This window comes from Tiliqua scincoides, chromosome 4 (assembly GCF_035046505.1).
Source record: "Tiliqua scincoides isolate rTilSci1 chromosome 4, rTilSci1.hap2, whole genome shotgun sequence".
In the NCBI taxonomy this organism is placed as follows: domain Eukaryota; kingdom Metazoa; phylum Chordata; class Lepidosauria; order Squamata; family Scincidae; genus Tiliqua; species Tiliqua scincoides.
In genome coordinates this window covers 160,618,833-160,638,789 of record NC_089824.1, presented here as the reverse complement: position 1 = coordinate 160,638,789, position 19,957 = coordinate 160,618,833, and the positions used below count along the sequence as shown (strand labels likewise).

At 43.0% G+C, this 19,957-nt stretch overlaps 1 protein-coding gene across 1 annotated transcript in view; it reads right to left on the bottom strand.

Moving 5' to 3' along the window:
- Nucleotides 1-15,732, bottom strand: part of STIL (STIL centriolar assembly protein) — a 28,009-nt gene extending 12,277 nt beyond the window's left edge. The window contains exons 1-11 of the mRNA XM_066625070.1: nt 15,698-15,732; nt 13,731-13,838; nt 12,775-12,890; nt 11,143-11,330; nt 10,507-10,754; nt 9,402-9,485; nt 9,155-9,241; nt 8,650-8,797; nt 6,284-6,393; nt 2,021-2,132; nt 68-1,111 (exon numbers count right to left, since the gene is read on the bottom strand). Of these exons, the coding sequence (XP_066481167.1) occupies nt 68-1,111; nt 2,021-2,132; nt 6,284-6,393; nt 8,650-8,797; nt 9,155-9,241; nt 9,402-9,485; nt 10,507-10,754; nt 11,143-11,330; nt 12,775-12,890; nt 13,731-13,838; nt 15,698-15,732 (2,280 nt within the window). The remainder of the gene's footprint in view (nt 1-67; nt 1,112-2,020; nt 2,133-6,283; nt 6,394-8,649; nt 8,798-9,154; nt 9,242-9,401; nt 9,486-10,506; nt 10,755-11,142; nt 11,331-12,774; nt 12,891-13,730; nt 13,839-15,697) is intronic.
- Nucleotides 15,733-19,957: the final 4,225 nt, after the last annotated feature.

The window sequence follows — 19,957 nt, the reverse complement described above, 5'->3', positions numbered from 1 at the left end:
ATGTTCAGGTAATGAAGCTAAATAAAATTATGGATTAATATGAGATTACAGAAGTACCCCAACAAACCTGAGCCTGTAACATCTTGAGCTGTCTATCTTGCTGAGTAAGGATTCTGTAAATATCTGGAGATAATCCCATCATTCCATTCTCCAGTCCCATTTTTGGCGGAGGAGTGTGCACACAAGCTGAACACACTGCATGGGACTGTGCGTTACCAGGATCCGTTGAAGAGGAAACTCTTATTGTAGGTGACACATTATCACCAAGGGGAGAACAGTTTCCCATTATTCCATAATGGCCTAGATTAATAGGGCTACTTGTGGTATATACTTGATTACAACCAGAATTTGTACATTCTATGTTTTGATGGAACATCAATTGTGTACTCTCCTGGGAAAGGTTTGACTGGATTTCAGGTGTCTGACTTGAACTCATTTTACACATCCCTTGCCAAATGTTTGGACTGTATTGTATATGGCTATGTAGCGGACAGCTGCAGACACAGGGAAGACAACAAGGTGGACCCTGAACAGGTATCTGAAGCTCCACTGGTTTTCTCAAGTTTGGAGATGAAAAACCACTGTTGGGCCAGGGAGGCTGGGGAGTTAAAGGACGTTGCTTAAAATCAGGTTCATTCAAGGGAAGCTCTCCTTTTCTTTGTACAGCATCATTGACTGTTAAGTGCTTTTCAGAATGAGCTCCAAGTTGATGTGCAGATGTGTTCGGGGAGGATTCACTACAAGGGGTTGAAGGAGAAGAGGATCCAAAGCTCTTTCTTGATTGAGATCCTGCTGAAATGCAGTTGGGTTGCGGTTGTGCTGGAGACCGCATTCCTTTGCAAGGTTTTAAAGCTGGATTTCTCTGCTTTAACTGGTTTGAAAATTGCCTTGGAGAAGGCTCGGTAGAATGTGAGTCGAAGGTTTGCCTCCCAACATCAGAGCTCTGGATTTGGTGGGGTGGTTGCCCTATGGGGCCCATCGTATGAAATATAGGTGAAGGGAAAAAATTTTTATCCACAGTCATCACATGTTTAGATGTTGGTACAGATTCTTTAAACTTGCTATCAAATACGATGGACAATTCAGGAACTGAAGGCTGGATCTCAGTAACCTGAAACAGAGAAAATTCATATTAAGTGTACAGTACTGAGGTTATTGCACCTGATCATACATTTCCTATGCAGCCATTTGGAATGTTTCATCCTGTCCACCTCAACCATTAACCTGCAGCAGTTTTCCTTGCACTTAAGATACAAAGAAATTATATACCAGTGTCCATGCCACGGCACATTATTACTGTAACATACCTTCACCAGAAGTCCCAGAATACAATATTCTCACAAATCTTATAGTGAGAGCTCCTCCAATTGTGACAGTGTAACCTCAAAACACTGAGATTATACACATGGTCAGATACCCCAGTGCATAAATTTAGGGAGGGACACTGATCTTGGTGTTACAATACAGAATGAGGAAGAAACTACTACAGAAATTGCCAGGTTGCCCTGGTTTTCTCCTTTAAAAGACATCATAGCTACAATCTACAGAAATAGTAAATGGTTTTACCTTTGGCTTAAGTTAACGATAACTGGAAAAACTGAAGTTAAAAAACAGAACATCAATCAATATCACTTTTTAAAAAGGAATTTTTCCAAAAGACATCTCCATGTTGGTCAATCAATATCACTGCTCCCATGTTAAAGCATGTTACTATTAAATCAAACCAAACAGGGTTACGATTCAGCTGGTTTGAGTCTTTCATTTGTGTTCCCATGGAAAAATATTAAATGCTTCTTTTTAAAGTCAGTCTAAAGTGTTGTGTGGATGTATTTATTTGCAGCAATAAAGGGTTAATAGGTCTGTAGTGCAACCTAGTGGTAAGACTATGGAACAACACTAACCTAACCTTACAACACTGAACTAGCATGCTTAAGATGCCTACCTTTCACACAGAAACACACTCAGAGCAGATATTTCCTCTTAGAATAAAGTTACTGAAATGAGTAAAATATACAATTACCTTTTGACTCACTGGATGGGGATGTGGAAATGGTCTTGGAGAGGCATCATCTTCCACACCAGAGTCATGATCACTGACAGACAGCTTACCAGGTGAGGAAACTTGAGATTGGCTAACACACAAAAACACATGAAGTTTGTACTCCTTGTGAAATACATAATTTGTCAACATATTTTGTCTCTCTAATACAAGTAAAACCCTTGATCTCTGGAATACAAGAAGTGTCCAAGCTTGCCAGTTTAGCTCATGACCATTGTGTTACACTTAGAACTTTGTCTTACACTTTCTTGCTTCTCGTTCTCATTTTTATAGACAAGGAATGGTTGCCATTGTTCTCTTTAGTCAGCCCTTACTATTAACATACAATGCCTTCTAGATCCATTACATTTCAAATATCAGTTTGAAATTGTCACATTCAGAATATTACATGCAACAAATAATTATCCGAGAAACACATCAGAGTATAAGTTCCCAAATACAGTATTCTGTTCTATAATGCATGCACTTTTTTTACAAAGCCTTGAAACAAAATGTTCAGTTGAAGTTGTATGATCAAACATATTTTGATAGCCACCTGTTTTAAATTACCTTGAAATAGCTATACAATAGGCTGTACATTGTAAAAATAAAGGAAGCAAGTTTCTGAACTAAAAAAATTTGTGAACGAGTTAGATAAAGCACAGAAAGGTCAACTAGCAAGGCTGAATAAGAACTAGCTTTGATATGGCAATCTAGTGATCAGAAAATGAAAGTATTTCCCCTTTGTCCCATCTAGGTCAAGCTTTATGTAAGAAGAGCTCTGATTTTGTGAGTGCATGGTTAAATTCTCTAGGGCAGTGATTCTCAAACAGTGGGTTGGGACCCAATAGGTGGGTTGCAAGTCGATTTCAGGTGGGTCCCCATTCATTTCAATATTTTATTTTTCATATATTAGACTTGATGCTACCCTGGTCTGTGACCGCATTTGGGGAAATCTTGCAGACCTGTACTTTTAACAAGCTACTATGTACATTCTTTTAACAATGGTAGTAAATGGGACTTACTCCTGGGTAACTGTGGGTAGGATTGCAGTCCTGGATTGTTAAAAAAATTTCCTGCTTGATGATGTCACTTCTGGTCATGACATCGCTTCCGGTGGGTCCTGACAAGATTCTCATTCTGAAAAGTGGGTCCCGCTGCGAAATGTGTGAGAATCACTGCTCTAGGGAGTAAGATCTAAGAGGATGTTGTCAATCCACATGTTTTGTGACATCACCTGGGCTGATCAAGACGACTTATGATGAGAACCTGAGAAGCCTATTTGTCTGTGTCATAAGAACATAAGAACAGCCCCACTGGATCAGGCCATAAGCCCATCTAGTCCAGCTTCCTGTATCTCACAGCGGCCCACCAAATGCCCCAGGGAGCACACCAGATAACAAGAGACCTCATCCTGGTGCCCTCCCTTGCATCTGGCATTCTGACATAACCCATTTCTAAAATCAGGAGGTTGCGCATACACATCATGGCTTGTACCCCATAATGGATTTTTCCTCCAGAAACTTGTCCAATCCCCTTTTAAAGGCGTCTAGGCTAGACGCCAGCACCACATCCTGTGGCAAGGAGTTCCAGACCGACCACACGCTGAGTAAAGAAATATTTTCTTTTGTCTGTCCTAACCCGCCCAACACTCAATTTTAGTGGATGTCCCCTGGTTCTGGTATTATGTGAGAGTGTAAAGAGCATCTCCCTATCCACTCTGTCCATCCCCTGCATAATTTTGTATGTCTCAATCATGTCCCCCCTCAGGCGTCTCTTTTCTAGGCTGAAGAGGCCCAAACACCGTAGCCTATCCTCATAAGGAAGGTGCCTCAGCCCCGTAATCATCTTAGTCGCTCTCTTTTGCACCTTTTCCATTTCCACTATGTCTTTTTTGAGATGCGGCGACCAGAACTGGACACAATACTCCAGGTGTGGCCTTACCATCAATTTGTACAACGGCATTATAATACTAGCCGTTTTGTTCTCAATACCCTTCCTAATGATCCCAAGCATAGAATTGGCCTTCTTCACTGCCGCCGCACATTGGGTCGACACTTTCATCGACCTGTCCACCACCACCCCAAGATCTCTCTCCTGATCTGTCACAGACAGCTCAGAACCCATCAGCCTATATCTAAAGTTTTGATTTTTTGCCCCAATGTGCATGACTTTACACTTACTGACATTGAAGCGCATCTGCCATTTTGCTGCCCATTCTGCCAGTCTGGAGAGATCCTTCTGGAGCTCCTCACAATCACTTCTGGTCTTCACCACTCGGAAAAGTTTGGTGTCGTCTGCAAACTTAGCCACCTCACTGCTCAACCCTGTCTCCAGGTCATTTATGAAGAGGTTGAAAAGCACCGGTCCCAGGACAGATCCTTGGGGCACACCACTTTTCACCTCTCCATTGTGAAAATTGCCCATTGACACCCACTCTGCGCTTCCTGGCCTCCAACCAGTTCTCAATCCATGAGAGGACCTGTCCTCTAATCCCCTGACTGTGGAGTTTTTTCAGTAGCCTTTGGTGAGGGACCGTGTCAAACGCCTTCTGAAAGTCCAGATATATAATGTCCACGAGTTCTCCCACATCCACATGCCTGTTGACCTTTTCAAAGAATTCTAGAAGGTTCGTGAGGCAAGACTTACCCTTACAGAAGCCATGCTGACTCTCCCTCAGCAAAGCCTGTTCATCTATGTGTTTTGAGATCCTATCTTTGATGAGGCATTCCACCATCTTACCCGGTATGGATGTTAGGCTGACTGGCCTATAGTTTCCCGGGTCCCCCCTCTTTCCCTTTTTAAAAATAGGCGTGACATTTGCTATCCTCCAATCTTCTGGCACCATGGCCGTTTTGAGGGACAAGTTGCATACCTTAGTCAAGAGATCTGCAACTTCATTCTTCAATTCCTTAATAACTCTTGGGTGGATGCCATCAGGGCCCGCTGACTTATTGATCTTTAATTTATCAATGAAATCTGAAACATCTTCTCTTTTAACCTCTGACTTAACTCCTCGGTCAGGAGGGGCCGTTCGGGCAGTGGTATCTGCCCGAGGTCTTCTGCCGTGAAGACAGATGCAAAGAACTCATTTAATTTCTCTGCCATCTCTAAGTCTCCTTTTATCTCCCCTTTCCCTCCCTCACCATCCAGAGGGCCAACCGCTTCTCTGGTGGGTTTCCTGCTTCTAACATATTTGAAGAAGCTTTTATTATTCCCCTGAATGTTGCTGGCCATGCGTTCCTCATAGTCTCGCTTGGCCTCCCGTATCACCTTCTTACATTTCTTTTGCCACAGTTTATGTTCCCTTTTATTCTCCTCATTAGGGCAAGACTTCCATTTACGGAAGGAAGCTTCCTTGCCCTTCACAGCCTCTCTAACCTGGCTGGTTAGCCATGCGGGCACTCTCCTGGATTTAGTGGAACCCTTCTTTCTTTGCTGTATACACCTCTGCTGGGCCTCTATTACTGTTTTAAGCAGCCTCCATGCACTCTGGAGAGATTGGACTCTTTTTACCCTCCCTTTCAACCTCCTTCTAACCAGCCTCCTCATTTGAGGGAAGTCCGCCCGTCGGAAGTCAAGGGTTTTTGTTAGAGATTTGCCTGGTATTCTAACGTGCATGTCAAAACGGATCGCAGCATGATCACTGTTCCCCAATGGCTCAGTAACGTTTACATCTCTAACCAGGTCCTGCGTACCGCACAATATTAAATCCAGAGTCACCTGTCCTCTGGTGGGCTCCGTGACTAGCTGCTCTAAGCCACAGTCATTTAGCACGTCAAGAAATCCGGTTTCCTTATCGTGACCAGAACACAAATTGACCCAGTCAATATGAGGATAATTGAAGTCCCCCATGATTACAACCCTGTCCCTCCTTGTCACCTCCCTGATCTGTTTCCTCATTTCAAGGTCCCCATCAGATTTCTGGTCTGGAGGACGATAGCACACCCCCAGTATTACATCGCTGCACAAGGCTGGTAATTTAACCCACAGAGATTCTACGGTGGAGTCCCATGATGTTCCCCATGATGTTCCCCATGATGTTCCACACCTTCATGCAACACACTGAGCATGTCACTAGAAACACTACTACATGGGATAGTAATTAGAAGGTACTTCCTATCATGAATACTTGTATCAAGACAAGTATCAAGTGCAGTATCAAGTGTATCAAGTGCAGAACTGTAAATGAACAGACCACATTGACAGATTGTATACGTTTAAATATGTTTTAAAAAGCCTCACCTTTGAAGAGAAATATTTTTAGAAATTTTGCTGAAGAACTCCATTTCTGCATTTTTATTTTCAGAACTCAGTTCAAACTGAATAGGGTATTTATCTGAAGGGTCAACATCCTAAAATGAAACAGATGCACTTGATGAACTGCAGGTTCAACTGTAGCTACATAAAACTATTTTGCCCCTCACTAACCTTATATGAACGTCAAATAAATCATGCTCTCTTTATTTTCTAGGAGACCTCATGAATGCTGCAAGACAGCTATCAAATGAGCAGATCCTGGGCAAAAGTGAGAACGGGATCATCACTTTGCACTACAAGTTACCAATCACATATGGAAATTAGGTAATTGCATCATTCTGTCCCTGTCTATCTACAACAGGGCTCACTACATTAACAGTGCTCAGGGACAGACTTTATGTAGCACTGAGGTTGTAACTTGGGTGAAAAGCTGGACTTTCCTGGTCCAAATCTTGCCTCTGCCATGAATTCTCACTACATGATATAGTAAATGGAACGTGGCAAAAAATGTCTGCCTGAATGTTTACTGGGCTGTTCTGAGTAGCTAAATGATCAAAGGTTCAATGAAATAATAATTCTTTACATTTGGAAAGCACTTCATATGCATTATCTTGATGAAGTCCTTACAACAAGCTTGTAAGGCAAGTATTATTCATCATATTGTAGCTTCAGGGGAATGGCCTGCCTAAAGCCATGTACCTCTGCCGTACACTTCACATGGACCACCTATTTGAAGTACTACCAGAAGTAACTGGCAATGACATCGCTACTTACTTCAGGGTTGGGAGGCCATATGCAACACAACAAACACTAGTAAGAGGCTCATGGGAGGGCTTTTCAAGCATAAAAAGCATGCACTGGAGCTCTGCCTGCTGAACCAAGCCTCCTACTGCTGTTTGTAGTGTCATGTTCCTGGTCTTACGGCTGGATGGCAGGAGCCCAGGGGTTCCCGATTATCACCAGATATCACCTCAAGTAGCACTGGTGGTACCTGTACTACTGGTTGAAAGACACTGGCCTAAAGCCAATTCATGACAGATGTGAGATTTGAAATGGAAAGTTCCAATTCCCAATTTATTCTAGTATTTATATACCGCCTCTCATAGACAAGAGGGTTTACATAGGCTGAATGACCATATACCCCTCTTTTCAAATTTAAAGCTGCAAGCCAGTAGTTCTAGAAAGTTGAGTAAGCCCCATTGAACACACTGGGACTTTCTTCTGAATAACCTTGTACAGGAGTGCACCATTAGTCATTATGCTACACTGCTCATAATGCTCTTTTTTTATCAATATCATCCTACAAAATGGCTATGAATTTATCACTCTTCAAGAAAGCACTTTTTAAAAGCTTCCTGACATATGTTTTATCACAATAAGCATTCCACATACTCAGTGTTCTGTTTGGCTTTGCATGCACACTAAAGAAATCCAGCTATTTATAATACTTGTATGCTGTCCTAAAAATCATAGGACACATAAGCTGTTGGGTAATCAAAAATAAATACAATGGTTCCCTGCCCCCAAAAGGTTCACAATGCTGTATGTTTTTGTATGGTAGCTATTTTATCATTTACATCCCCACCTATGTAGCTCACATAGTGTGAAATAAATAAAACTAATAATCTACATCAGCAGCGCTCAAACTTGCGCCTGCCATGCACCTGGAATGCAGTCTCCATCCAGACTGCATTAGAGTTTTCCACTCAGGTATTGCACAAAGACCTCCTTTTTCAGAGGACAGGATACTCCTGGTAGTTGTGTTGTCTGTCCCGTGTCCCAGAAGGCTGCGCAACAGGATATTTGAGCAGACACTACTGCCCAGAGCATTCCTGTCCTCCAAAACAGATCATACAGCACCCAAGCAGAACCGAAAGGTCTACTCACTGAGCAAACAGACCTGCGTGAACGCCAGATTCAGCCCCCAGTCTGGGCTCACACGGCCCTGATCTACACCAACAAGCAGTCTATATATACACATATAAGAAGTTGATCAGATCAGTGAAACACTTCTCTATTTTTGGATTACAATCTGAAGGAGAGGTGAAAATAAAAGATCTTCAACTGCTTCTTAAAGACAGCAAAAGGGGAAGTCCCATGCATCTCCCCAAGGAGAGTATACTTGTGGTTGCTGTTCAGGAGGTAGGTTCATGGTAGTAGGTATTCACCAAGTGTAACCCAGTTAGGCAGGTGAGAAAGCATGACCTTGGAGATCAATCTAAGAGGCTAAGGCAAATTCATATGAAAAAGGAACTCCGTAAGTTTACAATAATGCCTTCTGCTAGACAACAGTAGACAGTGCCATATAACAATATATCCACCCTGCCAAATTAGGAAATCAAACAACTTACTTGGAATAGATGCAACGTTTCTTTGCTTGTAAGCAGCTGGAAACCTAGTTCAGTACGTCCACTACAAAGCAGGCATTCATAAAATTCTGGATCTTTATGGATCAGTGAATAAAGAACTATTAGAAAACTGCCCGATTCCGAAAATACCCTAGACAGAAAAAGAGTAGTTCAGCCAACACAATTGTATGATAATGCAGTGCACTGATGAAGAATGGACAGGTAGTCAGTGTGATAAAAGCCATACCACTAATTTCCATAGGAACAAATGCAAAAACCTACATGATGAGTTCATTCTTGCCAATACTCAGTAAACAGTTTTTTATTTAACAGAAATATTAATTTAAAGCACAGCAAATTATTACCCTATCAAAATTAGTTTGCATCAGTTTTAGAAGGCATACAGTGACATGTAAAACAATCAAGTATTCTGAGAACTGAACAAAAAAGTTTTTCCTTCAACACACTCGGTGTTTATGATTCAAGCAAGTCCCCTCTGCTCTCATACCTCTCTTGAATTGAAGAGTTGAATAAATAGTGCAGACAACAGGCCCAGACTTGTGGACTGGAGATATGAGAGATTCCACTCAGCCAACTAAAGACAGAAAAATGAGTTTGAGCACTCACACTAGGCACTGATGCAACAGTAGATTTGTTTTCAATTATTCTAACCTGAAAGACTCTATTCTTTTAGACTATTTGAAATGGTAAACTCAACCAAGAAAGAGGCCTGAAAGAAGAGTACACATACTTACATGCCTATCAGTGGCAGATTAGAAACTTTGGGGTCTGATTCCAGAACTAGAAGTAGTTTTCTAGTTTGGTCCATTGTCAGATATCTGCAAACAAGATAAAGCACTTTTTCTGAAAACATTGTTAATCTGCTTCAGTGTTTAAGCTAGCGTAAAAAAGATATCACAATCAGACCAGAATTTTCCACTGATTATAGTTAAGTAACATATTTCACAAGTCTACTGTATAAACTGTTTTACATCTACAGTGGAGTACATCTACATGAATCTACATACGGAAAATCTCTTATAAATGCTATGCAATGATTTTGGACAGCTCTCTTATCCCAAGTGAGTACCATGGAAAAGCAGTTCTCAGTAAGAGACTAGGTTGCTGTGTAAATCAAAAGCTCACAGCGATTTAACTGACTGGCACAAAAGTTGGATTCATTCCCAAAGTCAAAAGAACTAGACTTAAATGTAGCGGATCCTTATGTCATTGAAAATGCTTTCGTGTGTTCTTGCCCCTAATGTGTAAAACTTATCAAGTGGATCACCTCCTTTATGAAGCAGTGTCCATACCAGCTAGCTCCAACATGACACAGCAATGGCATGGAACACTCTTCAGGATGGGGAAACCCACATGATGAGCACCTTTTGCGCTTTACAGCCTCTGCTTGAAGTTAGCACTATAAAGAAGCATTTCCATAAGCCTTCATGTGGCAAAAAGAAAAAGCCAGTCATGCAAGGATATTTGTTTTAAACATTCAGTTGATGGCTGCCATAGTAAAAACAATCCAAGAACTCAGGCATTATGTTGCATAAAAAGAGCTAAGATTCTACCTTCATCACCTTAAACACAGCAGTTTCTCTTAAAATATTACCAAATTGTTCTGTTAGGAGTTAGGAACTGCTGTTCATTGATCAACTATGCAGAAATTCAGGAAGGATTAACCTCAAACTGATTTTAAGAGTCATGTAGCTACTCAGTACAGCCAGAAGTTTTTCCATATTCTGGCAGTCTCCTCAAAAGAAAAAAGGTGAGATGTATTTTATTTCCAGATAACATGAGCCAATGCTGTGCACAACCAAAATTCCCAAGCAAGAATTGCTTTGAATCTTAACTTACCCACATTTATAAGTCCCCTGAACTTGTGCAATACTCATGTTACTACTTAGGTTCCTGGCAAGTGCTGTAGGAATTATTGGAACAGACTTCACAGGAGTATATTTTAAAGGATTAGCCACTGTAACAGCTGCCCAATGAAAATCAAAGTTTAGGTTGTCCATATTCTCTGTGGAAGAGATATAAACTCTTAAAGTGAGCAACTTGGAAGGATCCAAAGAATCTTGACTGTTCAAGTTCTCTTGCAGTATCTATAGGGAAAAAAAAAGATGTTTCAAGATGTTTAGTTAGTCTGGTACAGGCTAAGGTAATGTGTGATAGGCATCTATATATCAAGTAAAGAAGTTTCAGTTACAAAGAAAATAGGTGATGTTCTTACTATTTCAAGGAGTGCTACAGAGGCTAGAAAAAAAATGAATAAAATCTATGGATGTTGAAAGAGGAATAATTTTAAGAATGACCTTTACAGAGTCTATACTGGATAGAAATACAAGCTGCAAATATTGATTGTGTGGGTCTAAGTGTACAGCCATTATTGCTATGGAATCAACTTATAGTAGCTAGGCATTAGAATAAGCAAGACAAAAAGTCTTCAGTAGAGAAAGCAGAAAGAGGAAAAGATACCCTGAAGCACCTTACCTTAAAAGTCAAGCTGAAGTCCTCAGAATTGTGTACTATGACATCATCCGAAGAGGATCCCCAAGCATTAATTGTGCAGGGAATCAGAAAGTCTCCAGGAAGAGGTGCTGAAGGTACTTTGCCCAAGCCACCAATTACTTCACGACCCGGATCAAATCGGTCTATTGTTAGTGATATGCCTTTACCATCTGTGCAAGAACAATTAGAATCAACATAGAATGCACACTATGCGCATTAAATCCAAGAAAAGCTCATTTCTAGCTGCTCATTTTCACAAGCCTCAAAAGACTCATGAAATAAAAGCAATACTATAACACTAAAAATAAAAAGAAACCAGTGGAATTAAAGCATTGTTATGCTTAGTAATAGGTGCTATGTTAGTTCCTCCCGCAATTTTGTGAACTACTTCAATCAAATTAAAATGCTTTAATATCTTCTTGGTCTGTCAGATTCCAGACTGCCCTTCCTCTCCTTCCTCTCAGTAGCATGCAGTGTGTCAGCTTGCCATCAGAAGTACAACTACAGCATGCCCACCAAATAATGGGAACGTGTATGGAAACATAGCTTAGGACTGCTTACTCCTTGCGGAAACACTGGGCAAGGATTCCCCACCATGCCAGAAGTAATGGGAAAAGTGGTCCTGATCTATCACTTTGTTGTGAGCCCAAACTGTAGCTGTAACGGTGTTCGATTTGGCCCATATTCATTCTTGATCACTCACATGTTTTGTGATCACCGACCTCTGACTAATGTCCTGTGAAGTATGGATGGATATTTCTCCATGTCTTTCTTCTTGACTTCTAGGCAAGTTGGCTAGTTGTCTTTGTCTACTATTAAAATTTGGTTTGGAGCAAGTCAATTTAAATAATTTGGTTGCAGACTGCTAGCTACTTTTTGTGCCAGGCCTTGGAAAAACAGCTCCCTGTCTGAACCATTCAAAAGCTGAGGGAAAGAATAAAACTGCATTCAGGGCAGAATTAGGAAGGTAAACAAAACTGCACTAATTTTCAAACACCACATTGGAATGATGCACCCCAAGGTAAAAAAAAAACCACTTGACAGGCACTAGGTTTCTATGAGAAATACTAGATCGGTGGCATAGCTGGAGGGGGGAGCACCCAGTCTGGCAGGTAGCCTCAGCGCAGTGGGCAAGCAGCCCCTCCCTTCGGAGCCGTTCCTGGCAGGGGGACAAAACGGAGCTGTATGGCTCCGTTTTGACCCCTCGGTGGGAATGGCTCCGAACGGAGGGACTGCTTGCCCACCACGCTGAGGCTCCCCGCCAGACTGGGTGCTCCCCCCTTCCAGCTACGCCATCGTACTAGAGTCACATTGGCTACTGTGAGGAAACAGAGTTCAGCAATGCAGTACATGAACAACATGCAAATTCAACTGCTGCCATCTCTAGTTGAAATGATCTCAGGTTCCAGGACTAGAAAAGATCCTTTGCTGAGACTTCAAGGAACTGCTGTGTATCAGGTGAGACAATACTGAGCTAGAAGGACCAATAATCTAACAGGAAGGCAGTTTATGACCACTATGCCTTGGTATCAGTCATTGCATAAATGTATTGTATAAAGATGACTATTTGGCTTGTTCATGCAAATTCAAAGTATAATATGCCAAGATAGTTACCTTCATCTACTACAAGAGTTCCAATTAAAAAACAGGTGAAAGGCTTTCTTCGACTTTGTTTAGCATGACGATGAGCAAGTCGTAGTGTCTTCTCAGACATGAGTAATTTAGGATTTCTGAAGGAAAAGAAATAACTTTTTCAATACCTGAATGTGATGTGTATAAAACAGGAACAGATCAAGATTTAACAGATTTGTTATTTCAAGGTATAATCCGTTATTGCAACAAGATTACATTAAAAATATAAACTTGAAAGTTATTTGTTTGAAATTGTTCCTTTTTATGTATCCATTACCATTTTTGCCCGACCCACAGGTGTACGTATTTGGCCACTGTTGCATATATGCAATGTTGGGCAGAAATGGCTTAAAAAGAAGTAGAGTAAAATTATTGCACTGCATCTGTTCTCAGTCATTCCTACCAACTTCTATCCCAATCCCAACTGAAAGCCATCTTACAGCCCAACCCTATACATGTGTTCTCAGTGGCCTTACATGTTGAGTCAAATCCGTGTATAACAAGGTTGGACCTGTACTTACTCACACAATGCAATTAATCTAAAGAATTCATTACGTAAATGTAGTGATGGCAACTAGAACAAAGGTTTCTAGAAGGGGATTACATATGTTCATGAAAGAACAGTCTACCACTGATGGCTATAAGCTATCTCCAGAAACAGAGGCAGTGTGCTTCTGAGTACCAGCTGCAAGGGAATGACAGAGGTATGCCTTTACCTCTTGCATATGGGTTTTCCAGAGGCAACTGGTGGACCACTGTGGAAGACAGGTGGCTAGACTAGATGGGTCTTTGGTTTGATTCAGCAGGACTCTTTTTTTAAGTTCTTGAGCCTAGTGTTAAACTAGCCATTAGTAAGTGGACAGAACATGGCGAAGACAGGGATGGAGACACAGGAAAGCTTAGTGCAGTTTTGTTTAAACTTTAAAGACAAGACATACCTATAACAATTTAGGTGGGAGAGAATGCTTTCTCCAACAGAAGCTGGATTCCAAAGTGCAAATTTTGTTGGAGGAAAACTGAAGGGCAGCATCCTTCCTGAAATACCTCTGAAAGGATAATTAGTTGCATGTTTACTGTTTTTGATTTCTACAGAGCTAGAACCTTGCAGAAAAACTTTTATAATGTACCATAGTCTTAACAGGACAAAAATTTTATCCTTTGAGATGGATAATGCATAACCTGCAATTTTGCTCATTTCACCAGAAACTGGCACCTGAACAGTTCTTTGCACGTAAGAATGCCAACACATGAATTACTTCCTATTTTGTCAGTTAAGCTACTTCAAGAACAGACAAAGAAGTAATCTTAACCTTCATTTTAAGACTTATCACTTGAAAGGAAGGCTGCATTCTATATATTAAAAAACTCTTAATTCTACATGCAACATCCATTGCGTCATCTAAATAAATTGTGCACATGAATGCACTTACTTCTTTTTCATTACTGTAATATTCAAGGGGACTTGATTCAGCTAGCAAGCATACAATGCATTTTGCATTCTTCCTTAATGGGTATAAGGGTCAAGTTAGTTTCATTCCAGTTTTAAGCTTCAAGGAGACAGTATATTAAAATGTAGGGGTGGGGGTCTACAAGCTCTGATTTACTGGCCAAACATAGTTTGCAGTCACCACTACACTCAGAAGTCAGAGTTATGAACACTGTCTTCGCCCCTCTTGAGAACTGAGGGAGTTCCTTCATATGCTGGACCAGAGACTTCAGCAGAGGGACAAGGCCATTTGCCACTGACAAATGGACTTGTGGAGATATACAAGTAGATATATTAGATACAAAATATATTATACAAATGTACTGCATATTGTATAATATGCAAAATATATTTTGTATCCTTCCACCTTCCCTTGAAAACAAGGGCAGAAACAGAGGGATTAAGTTGGCTCCTAAACTTCAGAAAGTTACACTGTAAACAAGTATTCCAAGTTTAGTTGTGACCTCTCAATAAACAAAAGAGATACTGCTTTACTGTGCATATCTTAACTAACCCCTCTTAAAATGGTTATGTGACTCAACTAGTATTTGAAGTGACAAATGTATACCTGTGTCCTGTATTCAACCATCAACTCAATCATTTGAAGTTGTTCCCATGTGTACTCTCTCTTCAACAATAGAAACTATAACTTATTGAAAGAGAGGTACCTTAGATACTCTTCCTCCCTCTAAGAGGATGACATGCCAAAACACCTTTCAATTATGGCAAATCTTTGGACTTGGACGGCAAGATCTTAAGACACTTAGGAAATGAAAAGAGATACTTAGGAGATGAGAGGACCCAGAAACATACTGTAAGCATGAAACACTTACATATGTGTTATTCACTACAGAGATTAAAATCCAAACAAATTAAACTGCATGTATCAGTACAAATTCATTTCACCCAGTACAGAGACAGTTGATATTGTTAGCTGCCACAAAAAAAAACATGTATGGGATACATACTACTTTTAGGCCATAGTTACACACTTTCACAGGAGTTCAGGAGAAATATTATGGTGGTATATTTAGAACGGAAACGTTATATTATTAAATTTTGCAACAACAGTTACACATATGGTTGGGAACCTTAAGGCCCACTTTTGATTACACAGCTTCAAATCATCAAGTTTTTGCTCCGAAAATCTTAATTCTGTGGACCTAATGCAGTCCCAGTCATAAATACAGTCAGTCTAATACAGTCTCAGTCATAAATCATAAACCTGTGAAATGAACAGATGCAAATGCACCATAACAAAAAGAAACTGATGCCAGAGTACATCTTGCAACCCAAACCTAAAAAGAGTTAGGTGCACTTAAGTCTGACTGTACTGGTGATAAATACTCCCAACTGTACTTTTTATCTGACTATAAATCATTTCCATATCAAAATTGCACAACATTTCTACAATGATACCTTTGATTTTGAGATACCAGGGAAATTAGTTCCATGAGGCTGAAGGTGTCAAATGGGAACACTTCACCCTAAGAAAAAAATTAGAACATAAAAGAAATTTAGTTAAATATACCATACAGTTAAACAATTCATACTTATCTGATATAAATACGTATATGAGAGCAGGTCACTTCTAATATACTTTAAAAGTTCATTCTTTGATCTCAAGCTTACATTCAGGCATGTATTTAGTAGCGGAATCACCTTCAGTATCGAAACTATTGCTTTTTCTGTGTTGTATTTTTTGCCAAATGCATGTACCGCAGTCAAATTCATACCAGCCCAGGTCTACCTGCTTGGAAGGGGCAGAAAGGGAGCTCATCGCAGACAGAGCCTGGTTCCAAGTCCAGGTGGGACACCAGGTCTACCTCTGCAGCGGTGGCATAGCTGGAAGGGGGCGAGGCAGCCAGTCTGGGCGGGAGACTCAGGGCAGTGGGCAAGCGGCCCCTCCCTTCGGAGCCATTCCCAGCGGGGGGTGGGGCAAAGAGGAGCTGTACAGCCCGCCCCTCCTCCAGCTACGCCGCTGCAGCCACTTCAACTTACCCGGGAGCTCCGAAGGAAGGGTCCGCTTGCCCACCGCGCTGAGACTCCCCGCCAGACTGGGCGCTGCAGCCCCCCTCCAGCTACGCCACCGCAGCCACTTCAACTGGCAGCCCAGGTCTACCCCCCTGGAAGAGGCGGCTCCAGTGGGCAGACTCAGAGAGGGAGCCCAGGTCTACCTGGCAGGCTCCAAGCCCGGGCGGCACAAAGCTCAGACAAGCGGGGGGTCGTCGCCGGCCTCCGACTCACCTCCCCGGCCGCGCTTCCATGTATCGTACAAGCGCTCCTCGCACTCGGGCGCCGACAAGACGCTACCTGCCTACCTCTCCCTGCTGTGGCGCCTCCAACGGCGGCACGACGAGCCAATGAGCGCTCCCCTCAGCAGCCAGCACCACCCAGCCAATCACGGCTCGTTACGAGCCGTTCCCTCTACCCGCCGCCTGCCTTTAATCCTTCACGTTGCGCCAATCAGCGACGCCGAACCTACGCGTCAGATCTTCCGTCAACCAATCGGCGGGCCCCTGACAGCATAGCAGCTTCTGCGCGCGCGCCGACCTCTGATGGGAGGGATATTTAAAAAATCCGACTCGCTTCCAACGGTCGCAGCGAGGGAGCGGCTGCGCATGCGCAGAAAGACTAACCACCTGCCAGGGACCAGGTCTGTTGCCATAGTGACATACAGGTAAACGTTTGGCAACGCACTGAAGTCCTAATCCTGAACATGCTTTACTTAATTACAGTATGTGTCACATAAGGCTATTACAGCACAATCCTATGCATGTTTACTCAAAAGTTCCCATTGTGATTAATGGGTTTTACTCCCAGGAAACTGTGTATAGGCTGCAATCCTATCCGCACTTACCCAGGAGAAAGCCCCATGGACTATAATGGGACTTACTTCTGAGTAGACATGCGTAGGATTGGGCTCTAAGGCTCCCTCCAATCCTATCCACACTTACCCAGGAATAAGCCCCATGGACTACAATGGAATTTACTTCTGAGTAGACATGCATATATTGTATATTGGCAACCTTCGATCTCGAAAGACTATGGTATCGCGCTCTGAATAGTGGTTCTGGAACAGCGTCTAGTGGCTGAAAAGGCCAATCCAAGAGTGACAATCCCTTCCACACCAGGAGCAAGTGCAGTCTGTCCCTGGTCTGTATCCCTGGCTATGGGCCTTCATTCTTTGCCTCAGACTGTTGGCCAAGTGTCTCTTCAAACTGGGAAAGGCCATGCTGCACAGCCTGCCTTCAAGCGGGCCGCTCAGAGGCCAGGGTTTCCCACTTGTTGAGGTCCACTCCTAAGGCCTTCAGATCCCTCTTGCAGATGTCCTTGTATCGCAGCTGTGGTCTACCTGTAGGGTGCTTTCCTTGCACGAGTTCTCCATAGAGGAGATCCTTTGGGATCTGGCCATCATCCATTCTCACGACATGACCGAGCCAACGCAGGCGTCTCTGTTTCAGCAGTGCATACATGCTAGGGATTCCAGCACGTTCCAGGACTGTGTTAGGACTGTGTCCTAACAACACAGTCCTAGACATGCATAAGCTTGGGCTTTTAGACACATTTAAATATATGCCCAATCTTATGCGGAGTACATCCACTAACTTCAGTGGGACATTCCAGATGTACAGTACTGCACAGCCCAGAGATGCAGATTTAGAGCCCAATCCTATCCCTGACCACTCAGAAGTAAATCGCATTATAATCAATTTGGCTTATGCCCAGGTAAGTGAGAATATCCACACTTTCACACTATCCACACTTCCCTGGGAGTAAGCTCCACTGTCGCTAATGGAACTTACTTCTGAGTAGAGAGACATAGGATTGGGCTCTCATGCTCCTCCAGTACTAAACACTTACCATCAAGTATGCGCCATTGAACACTGTGGGATTTACTTCTCAGTAAATGTACATAAGATTGTGTTGCAAACCTATTTCAATGGGGCTGAATCTCCCTTAAAAGCCATTTCTGGCCAATGTTGCACATATACAACAGGAACCAAATGTGTACACTTGTGGGCCTGACAAAAATGTGTTAACTTTAGGATTATTCTGAATTTTCCAGTCATAAGTTGCAGCCTTGGAGGGGTCACCCTGGTATTTATTGGGACCAAGGTGAAAGGAACGCGCAGCATCAGAAAATGTTCAGTTGATTGCTGTTCAAAATGTAGAAACCGAATGTAACTGAGAACAGTGCTCAGAAAGAACATAAGAAGAGCCCTGCTGGATCAGGCCAAAAGCCCACCTTGTCCAGTTTCCTGTGTCCCACAGTGGCCCACCAGATGCCTCAGGGAGCACACAAGACAACAAGAGACCTGCACCCTGGTGCCATCCCTTGTATCTGGCATTCTGAGGGGTAGTCTAAAATCAGGAGGTTGCACATACCCATCATGGCTTGTAACCTGTGATGGGCCTTTGCTCCAGAAATCTGTCCAATTCCCTTTTAAAGGCATCCAGGCCAGATGCCATCAGGACATCCTGTGGCAAGGAGTTCCATGGATTAATTACACACACTGTGTTCAGGTTATATCTGCAAGAGGGATCTGAAAGCCTTAGGAATGAACCTCAACAGATGGGAAACCTTGGCCTCTGAGCATTCTGCTTGGAGGCAGGCTGTGCAGCACAGCCTTTCCCAGTTTGAAGAGACACTTCAACAGACTGAGGCAAAGAAGGAAGGCCCATAGCCAGGGAGACAGACCAGGGACACACTATACTTGCTCCCAGCATGGAAAGGATTGTCACTCCTGAATCAGCCTTTTCAGCCACACTAGATGCTGTGCCAGAGCCACCATTCAGAGCTCGATACCCTAGTCCAGGGGTGCTCAATAGGTGGATCGTGATCTACCAGTAGATCGCGAAGCAAAATGAGTAGATCGCGGAGTGCCGACCCCCCCCTTCAGGTGCCTCTGGGAGGAAACGCTGGGAGTAAGGCCCATTGTACTCAATGGGGCTTACTCCCAGGTAAGTGCAGCTAGGATTGCAGCCTCACAGCCTAATCCTAGGCATGTCTACTCAGGAGTAAGTCCTGTTATACTCAGTGGGGCTCAAGGTACACCAACATACATTGTACACATAAATGTTATATGTTATGATGGCGCGAACATTGTAAAAAAAACTCTGGTAGATCTCTGGGCCTTGCTGGGTTTCAAAGTAGCTCTCGAGCCAAAAAAGTGTGAGCACCCCTGCCCTAGTCTTTCGAGACTGAAGGTTGCCAACAATGAATGTTCTGGTTATAATATTGGGTGGCGTAGCTGGAGAGGGGCGGTGTGGGAGGGAGCCTCAGTGCAGTGAACAAGTGACCCCTCCCTTGGGGGGGAGCCGTACGGCTCCGTTTTGTCCCCTCCGCTGGGAATGGCTCCCAAGGGAGGGGTCGCTTGCCCACTGCGCTGAGGGTCCCCCCAGACTGGGTGCTTCGTCCCCCCTCCAGCTACGCCACTGATAATATCAGAACATAAGAAAAGCCCAGCTGAATCAGGCCATAGGCTCGCACCCTGCCTTTCGCGGTAAGCTTTGATTTTCCTCCCCAGTGCAGGTGACTCGGTCCCAGCGCCAGCTCCAAGGCACCACGTGCTCAGGACTCCAGGGGCAGGAGGAACGTTCCTGGTAAGCAAACGCCATGTGGGTGGGAGCGCGCAGGAGCCTCTAGGCCCGCCCACCCTCTCTGGCCACGCCCCC